We start from the raw sequence: 22984 nt of genomic DNA, 5'->3' as shown, positions 1-22984 counted from the left end.
CGAAATGTGTAGTTGTTAAACAACAGGCCCTTAGAGGGAGCGCTGGCCCTTTAATTTCCAAGCGATGGCCGTCCGTGTTTTTTGTGACCGGAAATATTTCCAAACAGCCGAGTTCTTGTAAGTAACAGAAAAGTGTTGGACCTTTTCTTTCAGCCACCGCTGTTCCATTCTCCATGCAGCTGCAAAAAAAGCACCAGGTGTTGGTATACCATGCTGGTAGTAAATGTCCAATGCTTAGCAGTCAGCCATGCAGCCCCTCCTATATGTATTATGCAAACAACATATATCATCTAAGGTTATCCTAATCTGCATTAAATAACTGGAGGAAAAAAAAAACTATGCATCCAAGCGCATCAAACTGAAAATAATTTTTGCTTTTCTTAAAATAGAGTGTCTGCCCTTTCTTAAAGATAGCAGAGATTTAAGCTTCCAGCTTTTTAACATAGACCAGAACTTTAAAGAAATTCTGACAGCAGTCGACTCACATCTACTTTTAACTGATAATCTCCCAATCTGGCACAGACCTAATGAGTAATCCTGGGTGTCTGTCAGCTGCAGCATACATGGGTTATGCAGAACATTCATCTGAGAAGAAAACACAACACGGTGTCCCACTGTGTCCCACGGCTTTAACTAGAATAATGGGCGCTTTTGGTTCCGCACTCGCCGGGTTCAGATACAGCACAACAAACTTCTCAAGAAACACACAGCCGTACACCTGCAAAGGCAGTGACACCCACGCACAAATGATTGGAGATGTTTGTGGAAATAAATGACAACATCAACAACTCTCCTGTAATTCTGAAAGGCATCGGAGGCAAATTTATGACTGTAGCTACAAGCTAGCGCTAATTACATGAGATGGCAGAAGATATATTTTAAGTACGTGTCACTGTATGCGTGCGGGACAGGATTTGAGGTAAGAAGGCACCTTGTAGATAAAATATGGTGAAGATCACTGCCATGCGGATGTACTGCTACTTTATTTAATTAGGCAGCACATAAACAGCGGCTGTTGGGGGGGACTTCACACAATAAAAGGACCGTTTTTCCACATTTAGGAATATCATACTAAACGATATACAAACATAACATACATAAGCATAACCAAAGGTATACATAAGATGTCTGATTGTTTTTTTAGTATATTTCCCTCTGCAATATAGGACTAAGGCTTTTGCCATTTTGCTTCACTTGCACAACATAAAACGCATATAGTCATCATTTCCACCTCAGTGTGACAAGTGAAAATGTGCAATGTACAAACAGACAGTTAATGTTTAAGATACAATGGCTCTCATATACCCCTTACAAAAAGATTACATTTCACAAATATCCATTTCACATTGTGTAAACCCTTATTTTGAGCATAGGAATTGGGAGTAATTCGGTTTTATCCTGCTTTCTTCCTTCTATTCTATACGATCATATGCCATACGCATATGCATCTTTGCAGCACATCATAACTTTATTTTACTACGTTGCATTTTGTACTGTCTTTAAAGATAGAAAAGAAAGTTGCAGCTGAACACACTGATAAAAAAATATCAGGTCGGTGCGGCTGATTTGGTTGCAGACACAAGGTGTAACCCACACTGATGTCAAAGAACAAAGGGATCACCAGGGAACAGGAAGAGATGCAGGTCAGATTATATCCACTGCAGAGACGTGCCGGTCGGTCCAGGTCACAGGAACCGCAGCCATGGAGGAAGTAGTGTTATGTTGTATCACTGCTTCTGAGTCAAACGTGTCAGACATTAAGCATTTGTTATCCCGGGGCCTCACATCTTTACTAATTTAACTTTCTCTGTCTGTTTGCAACCAAATGTGAAAAATGGTCACGCTGGGGAATCAAGAAATCTATAGCTTAAGATATGTTAATCCCTTTCAGTCTATTTTGGATTAAAATAAACTAACAGCTGACTGCAGAGCTGTCTGTGTCCAGTATTTGGTAAAATGCCACTGCAGACATCAAGAACATGACAATCCTAATTACTTTTTTAAAAAAAGTGGACTGGATTTATTGTCTTGTCTCCAGAAGGTGCTACAGCTCCCACCCAAAAGGTCTCTGCAGCAAAATGCAAAAAGGTCTAGTGTCTTACGTTTTCTCTAAATTCTTTCCATTTCGTGTCCAAGCAAACAAACTTTCTTAGCCTGTTCAACTGGTCTTGGATCTCCAGGGTTTTTGAAAATTTTACAAAGCTTTTCATTGTGTGTGTGTGTGTGTGTGTGTGGGGGGGGGTAACTAAACGTTAGTCTGAATGTGAGGAAACATCACGTTCTGTCTCATCTACATGAGTCGCATCGCCACGTTTCTGTTGTAAGTAAAGCCCAGTGGGACCAAGCGGGGGAATTCACTGGTCTGCTGCGTCTTTACCAGGTGCTTTACTTGTCCGTGTCCTCGCTGACTGGTTTCATTTTATTTCACCTTTAAGGATCCGTTTAACAACTAGGAAGCAACGTTCGATATTCAAATATTTCCCCTCAAGCGGTTAGATAATTATTAGCCGGAAAGATTCACGGTAACTCATGGCATCTGTAGCACTTTAATATTTTTAAGCATCCAACGTCTCAGGGTGAGGGAGGTCCCTGCAAAGCGTAGAGTAAAATTGAGTAATTCTGGGTTGTTTCTGCGACGTTTGAGCTGCAGGTTGCGTTTATTCTGCAGCATTGTGCACATACGAGGTCCACAATGTGTCAGAGCTAATGCACAAGTCCAAAAAACGGTGGCAGCTCGTCTTTGGAGGTGATCAATATGGGCATCAAATGCTTAGTAAGGTGAGGCAGGCAGGAGCATTATTTCTGCATAGCCTTTTGTCCTCTTATACCATTAGGATGAAAGGCAGATATACAATGGCGTGACAGTGGTATAAAGCTTACACATAATTTTAGAAGCCAACACAATCAAGTTTACTAGTTTGCTACAGCGCTACTGTAAGCTATTTATTCTGTGGGAAAGAGGCAACAGTTTTCAGGGAATACAAGACGACACAAAACAAAAGTGTTAAATCCATATGTGCACGTTTCATTTTGTTGTTTGTCTAAAAGATCGCTCACGTTAAGAATTTTTTTTTTCCAGTGCTTGGTATGTTCCCGCATATTTTATTATTCAGTTTCCTGACAACTTACAAAAAACACATTTAGAGTTTATTATCCAATACATTTTTAACTGAGCAAAGGTAGTGATCTGGTACTTTAAAATACATATGATTACTAATGTGGGCCTTAACGAGACATCAATCTTTAAATTTATGCATCAGATCCTTTTTTTTAACTTATTTTCCAAAGGAAGGATCACAGTTAGATTCCGATTTAGTTATCTACTAAGGACTGTTTTTATGTGTTTGTTTGTTTGTTTGGGATTTTTTTGTCTACAGGAAATACTTTGAAAGACCTTCCAAAAGTCTTGACAGCTGCTGATCAATGCAAGTTTCGAAGATTATAAAAACCCAGGCTGTTAGGAAGAAAGGACATCCCATTTTAGGCCTGCTTTAAGGCAGACTTTTGCTTTAAACTCCTGTTAAAACCCTCAGCGTTCTCCAGACGTAACAGCTTTAGGTTCGTTTGGGTCACACACAGTAAGCTTAGGCCTTTTACAAACTGACAGGCAGTGTGTTGGCAAGTTGAGCACGCTTTGTATTCAAATGATGTCTGGTATAAGACAAGCTAAGAGCAGAGATCCAGATAAGTCCGTTAGAGTAAATGGCTCTTCTCCAACCGTTGCTGCACAGAACCTCCTGCACAAACAGCCGGAAGAGCTTGGGCAGCGGTGGGAGGCATCTTACTTTCCCATCCAGCGTAGTGAAACACCTGATTGGACCGCTGAGCTGTCATTCATGCACAAACTGTACTTGTGTCCTCAGACGACCTCTTACACAGAGCCAGTAACCAGAAGGATTGACACGAGTACCATGGAAACCACGGCCCTGTCAGATTGTAGAGCAAAATGAGGTCAAAACAAAGCTCAACATATCTAATGCGAACCTCTGAGGTTTTTTATTTTTATTTTGCAGAAAGAGCTATAAGCAGGGTCTGATATTGTTATGGAGAGCAGACATGCCAAGCCACTGATGACATGTGAGTAACGAGCTGGCACTGAACTCCCCAAATGTGCGCCACATGGAGCCGATTAGTGAGTGCAGCTGTTTTACATCAACAAACTTGTCTTTCATAAAGTGAAGGATAATGTGAAGAGGCACGTATGGATGGAAAATTAATAAATGTATAACAATAAAAATAAAGATCCACGATATGTTAGTCTAGTCTTTTTAACCATGTTTAGAGATCAATTATACATTCAGGGTAATTAATGGGTTAATACGATGTGAAAAGGACACCTGAGAACGCAGACGTAGACAAACCCCAAACTAGACATGTTTTAATGTAATAATGTTATGTTATGATGTATTATTAGTAGCTCCATATCCAGATTCTCTGCAAATGCCCCCAGCTCTGACAAATTAATTTAGGTCAATAACTTTTATAACATAATTTGCAAGGCAGCCTCCACACATACGCATTTCTGATTCAGTCATTGCAAGAAATTGCATCCCCCAAGATGCAATCTTCAGCCTTGAAGATTGTACAGATTTTATATATACACATATATACACATACATATACATATACATATATATATATATATATATATATATATATATATATATATATATATATATATATATATATATATATATATATATATATATGTTGTGGGTTTATCTTTGTTTAATGAGTAATGACAAAATTGAATTTTGTTTTGTGAGATTTAGAATGTTTCATGATTTTCATGAAGACCTTCAGAGAGGCATCAGAAATATGACAAATATATCAGGACCAGTGTGAGACTCAGTGCAGCCGTCACACCATTCAGGAAGGAGACCGGTTCTGTGTTCAAGGGATGAACGTGCTGTGGTACAAATTGTGTCGATCAACCCCACAATAAAAACCAAACCACCTTGTGAACATGTTGGTTGACGCTAACAAGGGAGTTATGCACAGTGAAATGAATTCTAAACCTACCCAGACTGAAAGGCCAATCAGAGAGGAAGAAGCCATAACCAAAAGCAACAGAAAAAAGCCAGATTACTGTTTGCAAATGTACACTGGGTCAAAAAAGGCCTAATTCTGAAAACATGCACTGTGGTCTGATAAAACCAAAATTTAAGTGTTCGGACATGGCGACCATATTGACATTCAGAAGAAAATAAAAAGGAAGAGGCATGAAAGCCTGAGTAGACTTTCCCTACTGTGAAGCACGGGGGTGGCAGTATCATGTGTGGGCCTTAGTCCCATAATTTCTCATTTCCATAACAGATTGTGGGCAGAGCTGAAGAATAAGAAGTAGGTGTGTGAGCAAGGAAGCCTACAAACCTAAATGATTGCCGCCAGTTCTGTCAGGAGGAATGGGACATAATTTCAACAAACTATTGTGAGAAGCTTGTGGAAAGATATGTTGACTATTTGACCCGAGTTATACAGTTTAAAAGGCAATTCTACGAATAAAAAAACTAATAAAAAGTTCTAATTTATTATTCTGGCATTAAGCAAATGTAATGCCAACTGACCTAAAGAATGAATCCGATATAATGTCAGTACTTTTTATACGGTGCGGGTAAGCATTTGGTCTGAGCTGCGTTTGTTGATCGGGTTTAAAGATGTGAAAATAGACTTTTGGAAGAGGATGAACTTACATAAAGTGAATATTTGTCCTTTCCGAGCTGAACTATAAGGGAGCATATTTGGACAGTGGGAGACCCAGGTGGGCAATAGATGTTCTGAAGAGATGGTCTGGATTTAAATACGGCAGGACGGCTCAGGTTCAGCAGTGTGATACAAAAGCTACCTGAAAGTTTGGCTACAATCAGAGAATTTTATCCGAGTTGCTGTCTGCAGACAAGACGCTCTGTGATGACGCGCTATGAGCCATTCAGTAATCTAATGAACAGCCGGCGGAAAAGTTGTGTCCCCCGGGGGCCACTGTGCCATAAGAAATTAGGCATGGGCTGGATTGCATCCCATCTACAGATGCCCACTCTCTTTCCTTTCATATCCTGGTAGCTTTGAGAGGAAAAAGGAGGAGGGGGAAGAAACAGTGGAAGAGAGGAGGAGCAGAACGTCTCCTCACGTCCTAACTTACACCTCTCACTGCTGACTCATCACTTTCCATCCCTCTCCTCGTTACTAACTCTCTCGGCTCCTCCTTCCTTTATCTCTCCGTCTGTGTCTGACTTTTTCTTTGTCCTTCCTCCTCTTCCTCCTCCTCCTCCTCCTCCCCCCTCTCCCTGTATCCGTTTCACTGTCCTCTGTCTCTCTTCACTTTGCAAAATCCTTCTTGCACTATTTTCATCCTTTGCTTTGCTTCGCCTTTCCTCTCGTTTTTTTTTTTTGTTTTTTTTTTTTCCACCTCAGCAGCAGCTGTGGAGAGGTCAACTGAGGTAACGGCTCACAAGTTGACATCACAACGCTGCGCGCTTTGCTTTCGCAGTTTGCACGGTTTGCAGTTATTTGGCTGAAACAAACGTGGGTTTTATGCTATAATTACACAGCTTTTTGCTCAGAGCCTCACCTGACTAGCATCCTCTTTCTCTCTCTCTCTCTCTCTCTCTCTCTCTCTCTCTTTCTCGTCGCCGTATCTTTCACATCTTCCATGAGCTACCCGCCCGGCAGCCTTGAAGCTAGAACAACGGCTTGTCTGATTTAATCACCCCAGACACATAATCTGGTTTCATGTCTCGGCAGCAAAAACGTGTAAACATCATTAAATTAGAGCATGATTTGATAGTGAATTACTGCAATTCCTCCGATGGTCAGTAGATCTCCCCAAAGCGCCCGATGGCAGGCGGGCTGGCAGGAAGCGCGTTTTTCCCCTCTCTCACAAGCGCTGGGGTTTTCAATGTGTTTTGCATTCAAACACTCGTCTAAACGAGTTAGGCCAAGGCCTCAGGCAACAGGCGCAACATGAAAAGCACATTATGACTGTGGCTGAAATTTTTCCCAAGCTAAATATAACATAAGAGCTGTTCCCTGCTGATTTTTTTTTATTTTTTTTTCCTTTTCAGTTTGCTTGTGTAAAGCAGGTCACACTCCCTAAATGAAAAGCTTGTGTTTGGTCATTCTGGGACTAATTTGGGGAAAGAAACATGGAGATTGTCTGAATAACCCTTTAAGTATTCCAGCCAGTAGTTTGAAGGACTAGGGCAGGCCCGCAGTAGTATAAAGCACTAAGCAGAGTTTTATTCAGAGTAGATTTGGAAGTCAGGTAAGGAAGGGGGGGGGGGGGGGGGGGGGGGGGGGCAAACAACGCATCAAAGTATTTAATTTCTTATAACACCAAACAGTTACAGTGTGCATGAGACGTAGCCCAAGCTTAGACGAAGGCAGCAGAAATCAATAAATCAATTAACTAACATAAACGTAGCTATATAACATAAAAGAAAAGTTTGCGCACTCTGGAAATCACAAATAAAATCATAATGCTACTTAGAGAGATTTGCCTAAATGTTTACGTCTGCTGTGTCCGACACGACTGTCTTAATGAGTACAAATAAAATATTTTTCCACAGCCGTCCATTTTTTATAGAGGTACCGCAAACCAGAATTGATAAAACCAAAAAAAAATAAAAAATTTCTTTATGGAGAATTTGTCCCTTATTCATTCATTACAACATTAATGTGTCACAGAAGTAGTGAGAGAGTGATTTGTTGTTGATTTAATTCTCTCAACAAAGCAAAACCCAACAGAAACGACCCAATCCAGATTCATCTGGTGTTAAGAAGGGAATACAGGTTTACCTTCGACGGCTCTCTTGAAGAAGACTTTGCAGCTTCCGCACGTCACCACTCCGTAGTGACAGCCGGACGCTTCGTCTCCGCAGACCAGGCACACTTTGGCCGTCGAGGAAGGTTGCCTGAGCGCTGAGCTGAAAGGACACACGAACAGCAACAAAAGTTCAGACGGGCCATAAATTAGGAACGGATTTTATTAAAGTCATCAACCACTCCTGGCTCGACTGTTCTCCTTAACTGATGCACATGGCGGAGCTTATTTTTACAATTCAAATGACAGCGGCAGCACAATGTGGTGGGCCGTAAAGATGTCCTCCGACAGAGAGACGGTCTTCTGATTTATGGCTCCGCTGGGCTTACAGAGACGACACTGACAGAGTTATAGAGAAGATTATTTGAATTCAATAAGCAGAGGGACACAGAACAGGATGTCAAATCTGAACCGAACCACCTATTCCCCCTTTTTTAAGAGTAAAATTTGTGAATTACCTTTTAAAATAGTGTAGAAAAAGGGGACAAAAATAAAGACCACAGCAGAGTGTGTGATTTTACAACATTACTGGCAACTTGGCATGATTGCTCTATTTTCTGAGCCACAATCAATGACCAAGTGACTGAACTGATGAATTTGTTGAATTTTAGTCCTGATGCAAAGCCTAAGAGTTACAGCTTTTTTTCCCCCAATGCAGTGTTAAGTAGAGAACTTAGTCAAGATTTATGCCAACCGAGGTATAATTTTATTGCAGACAGTGAAAAGTGTCAAATGGCGAACTTTAGCTAGTGTGTTATAAAATGTGGGAATTATGGGAACATTCTTTTATCTCTTGTCTAAGGGAAGTATTTAAAGGAAGAAAGACCACTAACGCTGGATTTTATTCCAGCAGGGTCTCCTACCGAAGGGATGTACCCAAGCCTCCTGATCTGAAAGACATTCCCCAATCTGGCTCTGGAAACGCTCAGTACCTGTGAAAAACAGTCCCCTCTTTATCTAGTTCAGCCAGGTTTATGCAATTACTTCAACCACTCAACTAACAGCGCTTTGAGTGGTTAGTATGACTGGAACAGTGCTATATAAATAAGTTCAGTCCATTTACCATTTATAATAGTAGCCCAGTTAAACCAGAAAGTTGCATTGCTTCATATTACGAGTCATTTTCGATCATTTTTGGTACAGCTCGCAGGTACGCCTTAACCATGCCCTTCTCTCCTACCAAACCAAGAAAAAAAAAACATTTCCAGCCTCGCTTACGCTGCTGCTGAGGTTTACCCACTTATTCTAAAAACAAATTTTGCCAGATTGGGTCACAATTAAGGTCATGGGCTGTTTTGTAATTAGTCACATTATTCTTAGATTGACTGCCAGGAGCAAAGGGACACGACTCAGAGGTCAAGAAAGGGGTCACTGCCCTACATTTTGTGCCTTCAGTTGTTTTTATTTTCAGGCAATCAATGAAAAAATAAAGAATCTGTTATGAAAACTGTTATAAACTGCTGCTATCAGGCATTTGATTTATTAAACGTGTGGACAACGCTGCTGAATTGTATTCTGGCTATTGATGCTGAACAGGCCGGCCTCCCCTGCACTACAAGATTCCCCTCCCACTCCTTGGATTCTGTCTTAAATTGTTGACAATCCCACATCGTAGCTACGCTGCCAAAGCTGTCACTAGACGCTGTCCCAATCTCGACCCAGGACCCAAATATGCAGCTACTGTGACAATGACTTCACTGTGAGGAACTTTTTACACTTTATTCTTACTCGCTTCTGAAGACATCATAATATAGCCCAGAAGCCCTGATCAAGGTCTTTCTTAAAAAAAAACATCCAGATTGTTACATTGTAGCATGGTCTGTGTGAAAAGCCCTAAGAGCCTACTGTCATTTTCGGACTATAAGGCGCACTTAAAATCCTTAAATCTTCTCAAAAATGATTGAGCGCTTTATAATCCGATGCGCCTTATAAATGATCACCGATTTCATGTGGTGCGATGCACTCAAAAAAAAACTATTCAAATGTTTAAGTACGGCTTTGGTTAGCAACGAAGCCGCTCCGCTCAATGGCTATTAGGAGCATTACGGTACACTGTGTCACTACCTGATTGGACCCCTGAGCTGTCTGCAAGACTGCCTGACTGTAATGTAGAAACTAGACGTGCACTCATGTAAAGGCGGTCCGTACGTACTCGAGGCGGACTGTGCGCAGACTCCACACATTCAGAAACTATGTGCAGAGCTCAATTTTTATGATTGTGTACGCGTTGTTACACTATAAACTTCTCGCTGGCAAGAAGTCTTTACATCAAACTGTTTTATATGTGACAGCGAGCTTGATACACTGAGCTGCTCCAAGCAGGCGGTCTGCAGGACGCAGCATCACATTCCCTCTCTGTTCTCACCGATAGGTGGGAGCCTGCTGGAGAAGAAACGGCTCTAGGTGCTCAGCTAGCTATTCACACAATTTTACCATCCGTTCCGACGCTTTGTCCCACTGGCAAAAAGTGTGGGAATTGTAGGAATTTGCCACTAGAGATGTAGAAAACAGCTCGACTATGAAGGGTAAAACGTCCACGGAAAGTCAGTGCAGAGTCCGCCAAGCTCACTGTATGCGCACAGTTCGCACAAGTATGTGGGAGTCTTTAGGCAGCTAGCAACAATAAACCTAGTAAGTTAATTCAATATAAAAGTTACATTTATTTTGGCCTTATGCTAGAAACAGGGCAGTGTAGTCCAACTACTCTGTCCTCCCGACAGAGACGGATTGAAAGCTGTGGACGTGGAGGGGCAGAGTGATATAACACATGTGAGAAGAATATTTAGTGCGCCTTATAATCCGGTACACATTATGGTTCAAAACATATGGTAAATATGTACCTTCTCTGAGCAACATGAGGGGAGTTTAAAGGTATATAGCCACATTATATGCTTACTAAAAAAAAGACCAAAAACCGTTTGTTCATGATAAAATAAAGTTATATACACCAAGCGTCCATCTTGATAGTGTTTTGATGGTCCTGTTTGAGGCTAGCGCAATTAACAGACACAAACACACGTGGTGCCATCTACTGGCAGTATCACAGAACTATCATAATGATATGGCATTTTTGAGTCTGGAGTTCTTTAGGATAGTACAGGTCTACATTGAACTGGCCCTGCTCTGAGTAAACCCTTCAAGACGAACTGATCAGAATTTACAGGAAATTAAATCGCTAACAGAGTTATTTAACTTTAACTGCTGATAACCTGACAACATAATGAGTTGCTCTAATACCTGTATCTAATACAGTATAATGTATATACTTCAGCACTAAAGGTGCCTTCATAGCATCTTTTACAGTATCTCCATCCATAGGCACTGATGCCTCCTTTTGTCATTCTATGTCATCCGTCCATTGCTCATTAAGGGAAGAGAAATTGACACCCATAATTTTAAAAACAAATTGACTTCTTTAGAAATTGAACCATAGGACGTTTTTTTTTCTTTTCTTTACCACTTAGCCACAGTCTAAATTTAAAAAAAGCGTATGACCAGGAAAGGCTTTTCAGGATCTTTGTCAAATATAAAAGTTTCAAGGTAACTTTGTGGATCCAGTAATGAACTACGATCACAGCAAATAGTCTTCAAAAGTGTTCCTGAAAGCAAGCAGTGATTTACACAAAAAAGAGGCCAGTTTTTTTTTAAAGCAGCACTGCCTCAAGGTAAAAAAAAAAAACTTCTCTACAATCCACTGGTGATTTAAAGCTTCTTCCTCTGCATACATAGTTTTCTCTGAAAGCTCAACATGTTTTAATGAAACTATGTGCCAGAGCTGATAAAAATCAGAGCATTCTTTAATTTACTATTAACTTTTTTATTTTGATATTCAGTTTTTTACTTACATTCATGCATCTTTCAGAATTATCTACCCACAGTCACCTGCTTATTCAAGACCGGTTTGCAGAAGAAACAGCGCCTGAAGGGAAACAGAGATGTCTCTTCCCCTCGCAACACTCTCCAGCTCATCCTGGGTGTTCCTGAGGTGTTTGAAGAAGAGAGGCTGAGTCCAGAACAGTGTCCAGTAAAGTTTTGGTTCTGTCCAGCGGTCAGCACCCGGTGGGATGTGCCTGGAAAAACCTTCAAAGGGAGGCATCCTCTACATATCCCGGTCAGATCCCTGAATCGCCTCACTTGATTCCATCCCGTGTGACGGAGCACTGGATTGATCTTGGAAGCCCTGGAAATACGTTATCCCTACAGACGGAGCTCATGTCAGCCTCTTTTATCTGGGATCTTCCTTCTTTAGGTTATGTGTCACATGACTCATGACTATAGGTAATGGTCAAAATGCAGACGGGCCGGTAAATTAAAAGTTCCTTTTATTCTGTCTAAGCTCTTTTTTCGTCCGATAGACAAAGACAGACAGTACTCCATTCATCTCTTCGTCCCGTCCACAGTTCTACAATCACCCATAAACAAGAAAACAAGATACTTCAACTCCTTTTCTTCAGACAGAGACTGACTCTTGTACCAGAGTGAGACCTTTTCCCATTTGAACTTTGGGCTCCGACTACGAACAGATGACTCCAATCATGGGTGATTTGCATTCCATGCAAAACACTCAAGTGTAAGCTGAAAGCAATGGTTTAAATAGACCCACTTGACCACATCAGCTGCAAAAGTCAAATATGGGACACCGGGGTTCCCAAACCAGACTTCACGACAAGATCCTGTACAGGAAAACCAAAAGCAGGATTGGTAAGAAGGGGACTGCCCTGGAAGAGTCCAATCCACACTGGAGACAACAAACCGTGACTTAAAATCATTCCAGGTACGCCCAAAATACGTCGGGGGACACAATAATAAACTTTTTCCAGGTCCACGAGACACATGCAGACTGAACAACCCAACTCGTGATGCCCTCAACAACTTCACAAGGACACAGATCTGGCGCACTATTCCTCGGCCAGGACAAAAACCCGTTCTGTTCAACAATCTGTTGAAGCCTCATGTCCATTGCTACTCGTAAAAGGAACGCAGTCATTGCTCTCACAAGGATAAATTAGTCAGAAAATAGTTTTATTCGAGGAGCTAAGAGCTTTGTGTATTCATTGTTTGCTATATACGTTTAGTCATAGATTAATCATAGGTAAAGCATTTCCCATCAAGGCGACACACAAAAACACACACACACAAACATGTGGATGGGTACAAAGAGAGAACACTTTGTATCAAAACATCAAAAGTGGCCTCAGCTTCTCCCTCTTTTCTGTGCTAATTACCTCTTTTCCATCCCAATCAATAACATGCAAGGTGATTGTCTGGTTAAAATTCTCCGTACAGCCTCCATCAAACCAGCTGCTTGGCTCTCTCTCTCTCTCCCATCCTCCCTCTGTCTCTGCTCTCTGCACACACATTTCCTCCAGGGGACCAACTGGAAAGGTGTACCGCAGCAGCACACTCAGATACAATCATGACCACTGATCTAATTCCCTCTTGTCCGTCTACACACACATTCAATTTGTTAGGACGCTTAGAGGAGTCTCCGGTAAGGTGTTTGTCTGACTTGATCTTTCTGGCACTGGGCCTCGTGGTTTCACCTAGGGTGCGTGTTTGTGTGTGCAAATGCAGTCCATGTCAAGATGTGTTTTTCAGGATGTTAATGCACTGGATACCCCTCCGTACTTCGGCTTTCTCACATCGACACAAAGTGGTGTTGGGGAGGAGACAACACAGGCCAAGAGAAGTAGCCCCGGATAGATTTTCAGCCAACAGCAACATGAGCAGCAAATGACAGGTCCGTCTGAAGTCTGTCTGCAATATTAAGTCTCTGGTCAGCCCCTTCAACAGCGCTGCGCATTAAAACCTCATTGCCGCACGCCCGTTTCCTGGTCAACCAGCAAGGTGACTTCCCCTCCCTCAGAGAAGTATATAGGTCATTCACTTTCTGCTTATGAAACCGGAGCAGACAGGCCGGGCTGCAATGACTGTGCACCAGGAGGAGCTGCCCAAAATCTAGCACGAGCAACCAAGGCAAAGAGAGTAAACAGTCCTGTGAAGCATAAAGCATTAACAACAAAAAAGGACAGAACTATGTTTTCCCCGAGGGTTGGAACCAGATCTCCATACCGAGATCTCACAGTAATAACAAAGATTTCAAAATCATATTTCTCATCAAAGGTAGCAAAGCACTATTCAAACTGCTACCAGTTTGCCAAGTGATGTAGGTGAATGTCGTTGTAATGAGAATGCCCCCAAACTGACTAGCCATTAGTCGCTAACACAGCTAAAAGTAGCATCTGAGCTTCCTATCAGCATTAAAATGAAAGGCCTTTTATTAAGATTCTTTATAATACAATTTGTGATAGTTAAAACCTTTTTCTATACTTGTGTATTGACTCAAGACTGAAATCTGAATAATAACCTGAATGTTTTTGTTTAATAACCAGGATCAGATTTAGAATCTGTCGGTATTATTTGATTTAATTATTTTCGTTTTTTGTAAAGTGCTTTGATGACATGTGTTGTGAATTGGGGCTTTATAAATAAACTGAATTGAACTGAATTGTGAAAAGAAACTCACAGATTTTAAAATATTGCTGAAATATCATCTATAAACCCGATATTACGTATCGCCATGAATCCCAAACTGGATACGCTATCAAACCTCTGTTTTTATGACAACTGTGAATACAGGAATAAAATTACTGATTCTGGTACATTAGCTGCAGTTTGTGTGACACCCCTTAAGTTAATTTCTTTCAAATGAATAAATGTTAACTAATGGTTTACTATAAATAAAAATAACCAAGAAGCAAAGTGTAAAAATGACCTAAATCATATTTTTTACATTTGCTTGAGATTTATAAATAGTGAATAAATAGAAATCAGCATTGATGTCATATCTGATCAATTTTGCATTCAGTTCACTAAATAAGCTCAAACACAATATTAAGATTATGACAACGACTCAATATTCTTTTTTAAAAAGTTTCCACATCATCTTTTTTTCACAAAGAGGGAAAAAGAAGCCAGATTTACTTTCCCACACAGTATACAGCAGTTTTGATGCTTGTCACAATCTAAGTGGCTAAGTACTTATCCCCAAAAATATTACTGCAGTTGTCTTCACTTCTCTGCCATCACGGCTGTAACCTGGAGGCATACACAACAAACAGCTGTGGCAAGTTTTTTTTTCTTCTTCTTAATGAAATAATCCACCATGGAATCCACATTAACCTAAGCACTTGTCTTCTCCTCTTATAAGGACAAAATTAACAACACAGTTAGTGGAAAGTTTCAGAAAAATTAAGAATTTTAAGTCCTTAATCTATATGAATCGTTGGTTCAAGTTCACAAACAGGATACTTCCTATTTTTGTATGTTTAGAAAGTTACCAAAATATATATTTTTTTAATCAAATACAATCAAATGAAAATCAGATATCTCCAAAGGGGAAAACCAGCCTACCGAACGTCTTTTAGGTGAGGCCCCTATTCCAATTTAAAATGCTTGTTATAATGTGACTGGGCTATTTTAAGGAATCCAGGATGTCAAAATAAAACTTCAAAGACCTACAAAGGACATGATAATCATGTTTCTATATCACAGAGCCTCTCTGGTGAATAACACAAAACAAAAACATCTTCAAAATCAGGGAACAACTTAGTTAAAATAATTTTGAAGTTTTAAATTTATATTCTTAAAGTCCCACTGAGAAGTGTAAGCAATAAGCTTGAATAACAAAGCAAAAGCTCCAAGCTAACATACAAAATTTGAATCTGAGAACATTTAATTAGTGGGAGAAACGTTTTCAGGAAAAAACAGATCTGTGGTGGCAAAACTACTGACAAGCCTAACAACCCCTTAAAAAATAAATGTAACTAAAACATTTTATACTTTTACTTTTTAAGTTGATAATAGTTTTTGGAAACTTTAATTATAATTGAAAGACTTGCTTTCTGTTTCCCTGGGGTATGAATACAACAGTTTATTTTATTTTTTTGGTCCTACCAGCAAAAACGTATGGAGTTTGTTAAACTGTACTGGGATTTTAACTGAAATAGTTTGTTTTAGTTATATGAGATTAAAATCCTGCCCCACTATTGTCCATCTGTCTTTTGCTTTGATGATGAAGGAGAAACGGATATCAGCATCACATTCCTACACATTTGAATTTGTGGCATTCACAATTTGGCCACCAACTACTTTAGGCCACCGTAAAAGTAAAAGTCTGCCACATTAGTGCTGCTCTCACACACTGCTCTCTGACTAGATTTGCACAATTTAATAGCAATTTAATCACATGTGTGCACCACTATGTCTGAATCAGTGCAACTGTGACTAAAATAATTTTAGTCACAGTTGCAATTACCGGATAAGAGCAATATTTTATGTCAATCTAGACTACGCTTTCTTTACATGTGAATATTTCCTTAATTCAACGTACCGAGTGCTGGAAACTGAAAGTGAAGCTGACAGCTTGACCTAGTTTCTGATTACTTTTGTGAATAAATATGTGACAAGTTGCAACCAGCCATAGAGCATTGAAATTGTATTCCTAGACAGTCATTTGATCCTTAAATCAGAAAGGAAACTGTAAGGAGATGGTGTCGGCACAGCAAAAGCAGAATACCCTTTTCTAACGGGTAGAAGACCGAGTTGATCCCGATACAACTGAGTCAATTATAACAACAGTGCATTAAACGCACCAATACTTCAGCGAGAAGACAGAACAAAATCTTCTACAGTTTCTCATTTACAGACTTTTTAAATCTACCAGCATACATGGTGATATAGGAAAGTGTATGTACACGTGTTTTCACACCAGAGGACTTTAGTCTGTATAAAACAATCTCTGTAATCGCACCAAGGTGCAGACCAAAACAACTGTATCTGCACAGATCCAAACAAACTCTGGAGCGGTTTGTTTCTGGACATGAACATCATCTGACATCAATCTGACGCAGCTGCTAGGTGTACGCTGCAAGCTTGAGACAAATGTCTTCCTGCAGCAAGGTTTGCGCTGCATTATTGGACGCAGTCGGCCCCGGAAGCCCTACGCAACTTTCAAGATGTTTTCTCAAAATTAATCAACATCCTTCGCTGATAATTTTGCCTGAACTAGCACTTTGAAACACACTGATGTGATTACATTTGCTGTGTTTTCTGCAAGCTTGAAACACTCAGTTTGTTTCTTGTACCGCGTAATATTTGGTACTCCCGCCTTAGGGTTAGGGTTATGTGGGTTTTGGTATGTTAGACTTTTCTCTTTTTGAAAATAAACTGAACCACCGAAAAAAAAGTAACCAGTTAAAAATCCATCAACTGATTTGGATCAAAGTTAACAAACAATGGGTGTGAAATTACCCCAAGGAGCCTTAGACTGAGCTTTTCCAGGACATAAAGGACGCATTTGTGGAACACCACTTTATTCCCACTGTTAAATAAAGTGGAGGCTCTCTGATACAATGAGTCTGTTTCTCCTGGAAACCTTAAGAAAGCATGTCATCATGAACTCTTCGAAACACCGGGAACCTGAAAGGCATCATCAGTAAGTCTGTCAACTGCATAGTGATCCGAAACAAACCAAATCAACACAAAAGTATCACAGAAAATCAACGTTCTTTCACTGCCGTCTCAGCCCCCAGGTTTAGATCTCACGGAAAACCTGTGGAGTGAGCTCAGGAGAAGAAAGCACAAGAGAAAAGCCGGGACTCAGAACAACCTAGAGACATTATGCAAAGAGAAATTATTCTTCTCTCCGTGTGTGAAATGGCATTGGAGAGACATTGGAGAGCGCCGTCCTATTGGCTAAAGGGCATACTGACAGTAGGAGGACAAAACTGTGACATTTGCGAGTTTGCTAAGAACAACTTCTTAAAAATAGCTGCAGTGTGAATTAATGCGGCTCATATAGAAGATTAATTCATTTAACGCTTTTTACACTTCTTTTGTGGGGGTGCCAATAAATGTAGTATATAATAAGGTCTTTGCAACAGGTATTTGCTGATGAAGATTTTACAACCCATACAACTAAAGAAAAGTCTTTAAAAAGTTCATTGTCTATTCCTATCGACCTGTGTAGAGTCACAGGGGTCTCTCTAGAGATGATTTTGTTCAATTCAGCTTAAAAGCGCTTTATTAATCCCAAACTGAATGTTGTTGTAACTCATGTTGTCCAAATCTCTTCAAAGAGTCATAGATGTTTATGGCTGCAGGCAGGAAGGATCTCCTGTAGCGGCGTGTCTTACAGCGGATCTGACGAAGCATCGGACTGAAAACTGTTGTTGTACGACGGTCTCAACAAGAAGAAGCTCAGGGTTGTCCATCAACTTCTTCATTTTGTAAAAAATCCTTTCTTTGCCGAAATCTCCAGAGGTTCTAGAGTGGTCTCAGAACAGAGCCAGCCTTTCTTTATCTGCTTGTTCAGCTTTTTTTCTTTTTTAAGTCACTGGTTCTGACGCTCCTTCCCCGACAGATGATGGTGGAAAAAATTGCACTGTTCACCACAAACATATAGAGGATCCACAGCATCTTGCTGCATGCACTGAGGGACTGAAGTACTGCCCTTTGCAAAGAGCATTGCTGTGTCATCAGGCGAGAGGTGGGACACACGTTGCCTGTCCATCACATGTTAACACAGAGACACACAAGACAAGAAGCCATGCAAAAACCCAGTCATACCGAAGGGAAATTAAGCAATTAACTTCACAGTTATGCACCCAGAGAGAACGTATACATGAATGGGAGGAACGTGCAAACTCCATGAAGAAAGAAACTCACCCTGGGATTGGAACCCGGGACCTGTACAGCCCCAGAGCTAAATGCAGCTCAACATTTTATCTGAAAACTAATCTCCGAAACGGTCCCACCAGATAATATTCTGCACTTTTGTTGCAACCAGTTCTCTGAACAGTGTGTGTGACGTCTTTTTTTTTTTTTTTTTTTTTTCTGGACCGCTCTCTTCTCTATTTCTGGGTACGATCTAAGACTCATTCACTGAGACTGACTGCGCAGATCAAAGAGGCCTCAGCTTTTGCTCCTGTTGCTTTTCTCTCTCTCTCCCTTCGCAGAGAAAACCCCAGGGCAGCAGTTTCATTGTTTTCAGTGTCCTTTCATCTTTAGAGATAACACACAAAGCTAACAACTGATTTAGTTACTGTTTATTTCCCATGAGGGCACAGATGAGTACACAAGGCCTGTTTATATTCACCCAAATTTACAAGCAGCTGTTTTAATCTCCTAACTCTTTTACAACAGCTTTTTACGGCTTATCCGTTTAGGGAAAATATGAATGAATTCTCCAAAACAAAAAAAAAGAAAAAGAAATTAGCGAGGACAAAAACTTTGGACAGATGTTTGGGATTAAACTGCTCTCTTGCCTTTCTAGAAGTAATTCAGATGTCACACTGGGAGCATTCTTCAAATGGCTGAAATTTCTGCGTTCTCTTGCAGCAGCAGAGGGAAAGCAAAAAGCAAATAAGAGCAAAAAGGACGATGATTAAAGTATCGCTGGTAAATACAAGTGAAAAGTCTTTAAATACATTCATCGTTTATAGCAGAAGCAGAACCTCACACTGAAACATCCAACTTTGATTTGGGAACATTTAATCAGTGGAGAAAAACAACATTTTTACATACAGATACAGTGTGTTTACTACAATTACTGGTAGCCTTGCTTTTAATACGTCTGTACAAACCCTTTCTGCCAACTGGGCAGCATTTATTATTCTCCTTTAACATTTGGTTGCAAAACCAGCCACAGAAGAAGGCTGGTTTTGTGAAGCCTTTCTTTTCTGATTCACCAGTTTGCTTTCATTTATCCTGTTATAAAACCCAATGATGACCCATTTTCAGATTTTTGGCAGAATCTACCAGATGATTTTTAAACGTCCTGATATTTCAAAGTTCATGCTGACATGTGGCTTAACAAGGTTTCCATGGCCTTTGGAAAAGAAACAGGCCCACAGCATGACAGATCCTGCACCGTACTTAACAGTGGGCATAATGTTTTTTCCAACAAATTCAGACCAGACCCAGCAGCAGTCTATTTGCTAAAAAAAAAAAAGCTAAGTCTTATACTTATTTGACCAAAGCACAATGTCCCACCACTGTTCTGTGAACTTCAAATATTAAATTAACTTCAAATAAATATTGTTTATTCCTGAAAACAAGCATTACAGGGTAGTACACATTGAAGCTATGAGCTGCAGAGTACATTCTTGATATTAATCATTTTTATAATGTCTATTATTAGAGCTAAATGCTTACAACGTTGTCTTCCACATTTAGTTGGAGATTGTGTTTAATATATATTTTTGCTCACATGGAGATATAAATTGACATTTTATCATCCCAAACAGGCACAAAAAAATGCCGATTCCTTTTATTTTTGCAGCCATTTCTGGATGTAAAATAATCAAAGGTGAGTCATTTTATACCTGAATGCAGGGCTTTAGAGTGCGATCTAATTTTTCAAAGGCGTGACTAGTGCAACCAGCCAAGGAAAATACAAAAATATATGAATTCCTATGCAAAACCGTTTTGTCCTTTCATGAAACAAACTAAATAATCTTATATATGTTAGTTCCACACCGCCATGTCATTTCTGCCTCCACGTGGATGTGCCTCTTTGAGAATTTATGGAGGAGAATTGCGTTTCAAATAAAGAATTTTATCTTGACCTGATTGTTATTAATCATTCACAAGTTAATATTGTCTATATGAGCAGCAATTTAAATAAAAGAAAGAAAGAAATGTGAACCTTTTAAACTGAGGCGTTAAAGGAGCAATAAATAATAATGACACCTAGTGTTTCCAATCGGAACAACACAAACCTACAATAGCCGTTTCCTCAACTGTCCGTTGCTGCTGTGAGACGTCACTGAATTTTTACTAACACATGATAGATATATGTTGTTGAATTCTATTTTACTTCTGGTCTGCTTCTCTGTCTGGCTTCCATGTTTACAGGCTGCTGCTCTTTTGCCAAGATAAAATACCAAATGCTGCTCTTTGTTTTGAGAATCCTAGGAACTCTCATACGATTGGCTCAGGAACCAGGAAGTAAACACAGGCTATACACTCTGAACCGAAGTGGCTCGGCACCGTACCTTTAGATTTGAAAGGAGAAAAACGTGACTAAGACAATGGAGGGCCGTGATTGTTTATAGGGAATGTTACTGGCATTCCAGGTGAAAAATTAGAATGATTTAGGTCAATTTTACAGTAAATTTCTCACTTATTTCTCCTTTAAATGTGATTTAGGTGCACCTAACTTTTGTCCTAAGAAAACACTTAGGCACACCAACGCACCCAGAACAAGAAGTTTGTTTAGAGCCGTGTAACGTGATGTTTTCTTTGTCTTTCTTATCATGAGGAATGGCTAAAAGAGATAGGTCCCTTTGTCAGGTCACATTTATTGCCAATGAAAACAGAAAGTCCTGAATAACTAAATAAAGGTCCCTGGAAACTCTGATGAACTTATTCAAAGTAAAAATGGACTCGTTAGGGTGCTACTAGTGTGTTACTGGTATTGGTATTGTTAAAAAAAAACTGTTATTTCTTAATGAGTTGTCATCGCACACCGAATGAGTGAATAAATGTAGTGAAACGGCGATATGATGAATAAAACCAAGTCGTCATAGTTAAGAAAGAACCCCGTGACCCAAATAACTACATTCGCATGGCAGCGTCAGTAAACAAGCAGCTGAACTGTACAGAGAGCTCTGTTGTCATGAAAAACAATGTCCTCATCACGCATGTAACACTGCCTGACACACACACATGCTTGCTCGCACATGTTCGCTGCTTTGTTTGCGCTGCTGCAGAGCCAGCCGCCCACTGTAAAGATAAATGCATGAGCGCGCGCGTGCGTGCATGTGTGTGTGTGTGCATGTGTGTGTGTGTGTGCAGACACACCGACTCGCTCACTGTAGAGGCTGTTATAGCTGGGATAGTTCAGATTAGGCGCCACAACCTCTCTGAACCTGCCCTTCATGAAAGAAAAGCATCCTTGACACTGACAGAAACAAACAAACACACACACATACATACACACACACACAGCTTCTCTACAGTCTGGCCTGCAATTTTTATGTAATACACACTCCTGGCACACTGAGAAACCTTATGCTGGACCATTTCAAAGAATGTTTACGTAACACACAACTTGGCATGTTGGAAAGGTAAAGGTAGATTAGTTTGAAAGAGGACAAAATGGCTTACATAACCATGAGCAGACAGCATAAACAGTAGGTTGACACCCACTCACCACCTCTCAAAGGGAGAGAGGTCTTATGGGTAGTGTAAGAGAGCCACAGGGGATTTATTTTTCCTAGCGAAGGTGACCCTGGCATTGGGCACTGTACCTGAGCATACAGAAATATGAGATTTCCTCTTTGCTTGGCTTGTTTTACACTTGTATTAGGGTTACAGTATGATCTGCGCTGATTATAAAAAAAAAAGACTATAACCTTAAGATGTTGCGCATCTTGTGTTTTAAAATGCCAGCAATAAATGCAGCTTTTCCTGCGCAAAAGTTGCCCTAGGAGTACGGGACCTGGCTTCCTCGGTTTAAAAACCCAGCTGTCATCTCATTTCCCCTCCCACGCTTACGCTTGCAAACTTTGAGCGACCTTCCCTTATAATAGCAAATCAAGATTACCTTTCCCCTATAAATCTCCTGCTTTGACTGTAAACAAAGAGAGGAGACGAGCGTCAGAAATACACACGCACTCCTTTAAGGAGTTCATAGAGGCTCCGTGCATGGGCAGCGAGGAACCACAGAATCAGATCTACACAGTATCCAGTTCGGTCCCGACATGTCTGAACACAAACATCCACTGAATGCCTCTCTTTGCTGCTCCTTGTTGCACTCCCACCTCATTTCAAGGGAGCAGCTGCGGCTAAATTAACCTTAAGGCCAGCGGGAGTGCAACTCATCACTTGCTAACTAGCTGAGTCACTTGACCATTTCGGCATAAATTATGTGGTCATACAAAAGGTATAAAATTAATCACCTGAAATGTTTTGGCCGAGCTTTGAAACCCGCGAGTCGAAATGTGTGGGAGACATGGCAGGATGTTATTATGGGGTGGGGAGGATCATCGGGGATGGAAGCAACCTTAATTTGGGCCTGCCACGGGTGGAGGAACTGATCGCATCCAAACAGTGTAAAATTAGGCTCAAGACGCAGCAGCGTGCCAAACGCTCCATTCA

The 22984-nt window shown here is 40.4% G+C and overlaps 1 protein-coding gene across 2 annotated transcripts in view; it reads right to left on the bottom strand.

The window, feature by feature from the left end:
* The window catches only part of nr3c2 (nuclear receptor subfamily 3, group C, member 2), a 115982-nt gene that overhangs the window by 41607 nt on the left and 51391 nt on the right, over positions 1-22984 (bottom strand). For both annotated transcript variants that reach the window (XM_012862898.3, XM_021316602.2), the window contains one exon: positions 7795-7922. In XM_012862898.3, coding sequence (XP_012718352.2) covers positions 7795-7922 — 128 coding nt within the window. The remainder of the gene's footprint in view (positions 1-7794; positions 7923-22984) is intronic.

The sequence above is a fragment of the Fundulus heteroclitus genome, chromosome 5 (genome assembly GCF_011125445.2).
Source record: "Fundulus heteroclitus isolate FHET01 chromosome 5, MU-UCD_Fhet_4.1, whole genome shotgun sequence".
In the NCBI taxonomy this organism is placed as follows: domain Eukaryota; kingdom Metazoa; phylum Chordata; class Actinopteri; order Cyprinodontiformes; family Fundulidae; genus Fundulus; species Fundulus heteroclitus.
The sequence above is the reverse complement of the archived record's forward strand: the minus strand, read 5'-3'. Positions and strand labels throughout refer to the sequence as shown.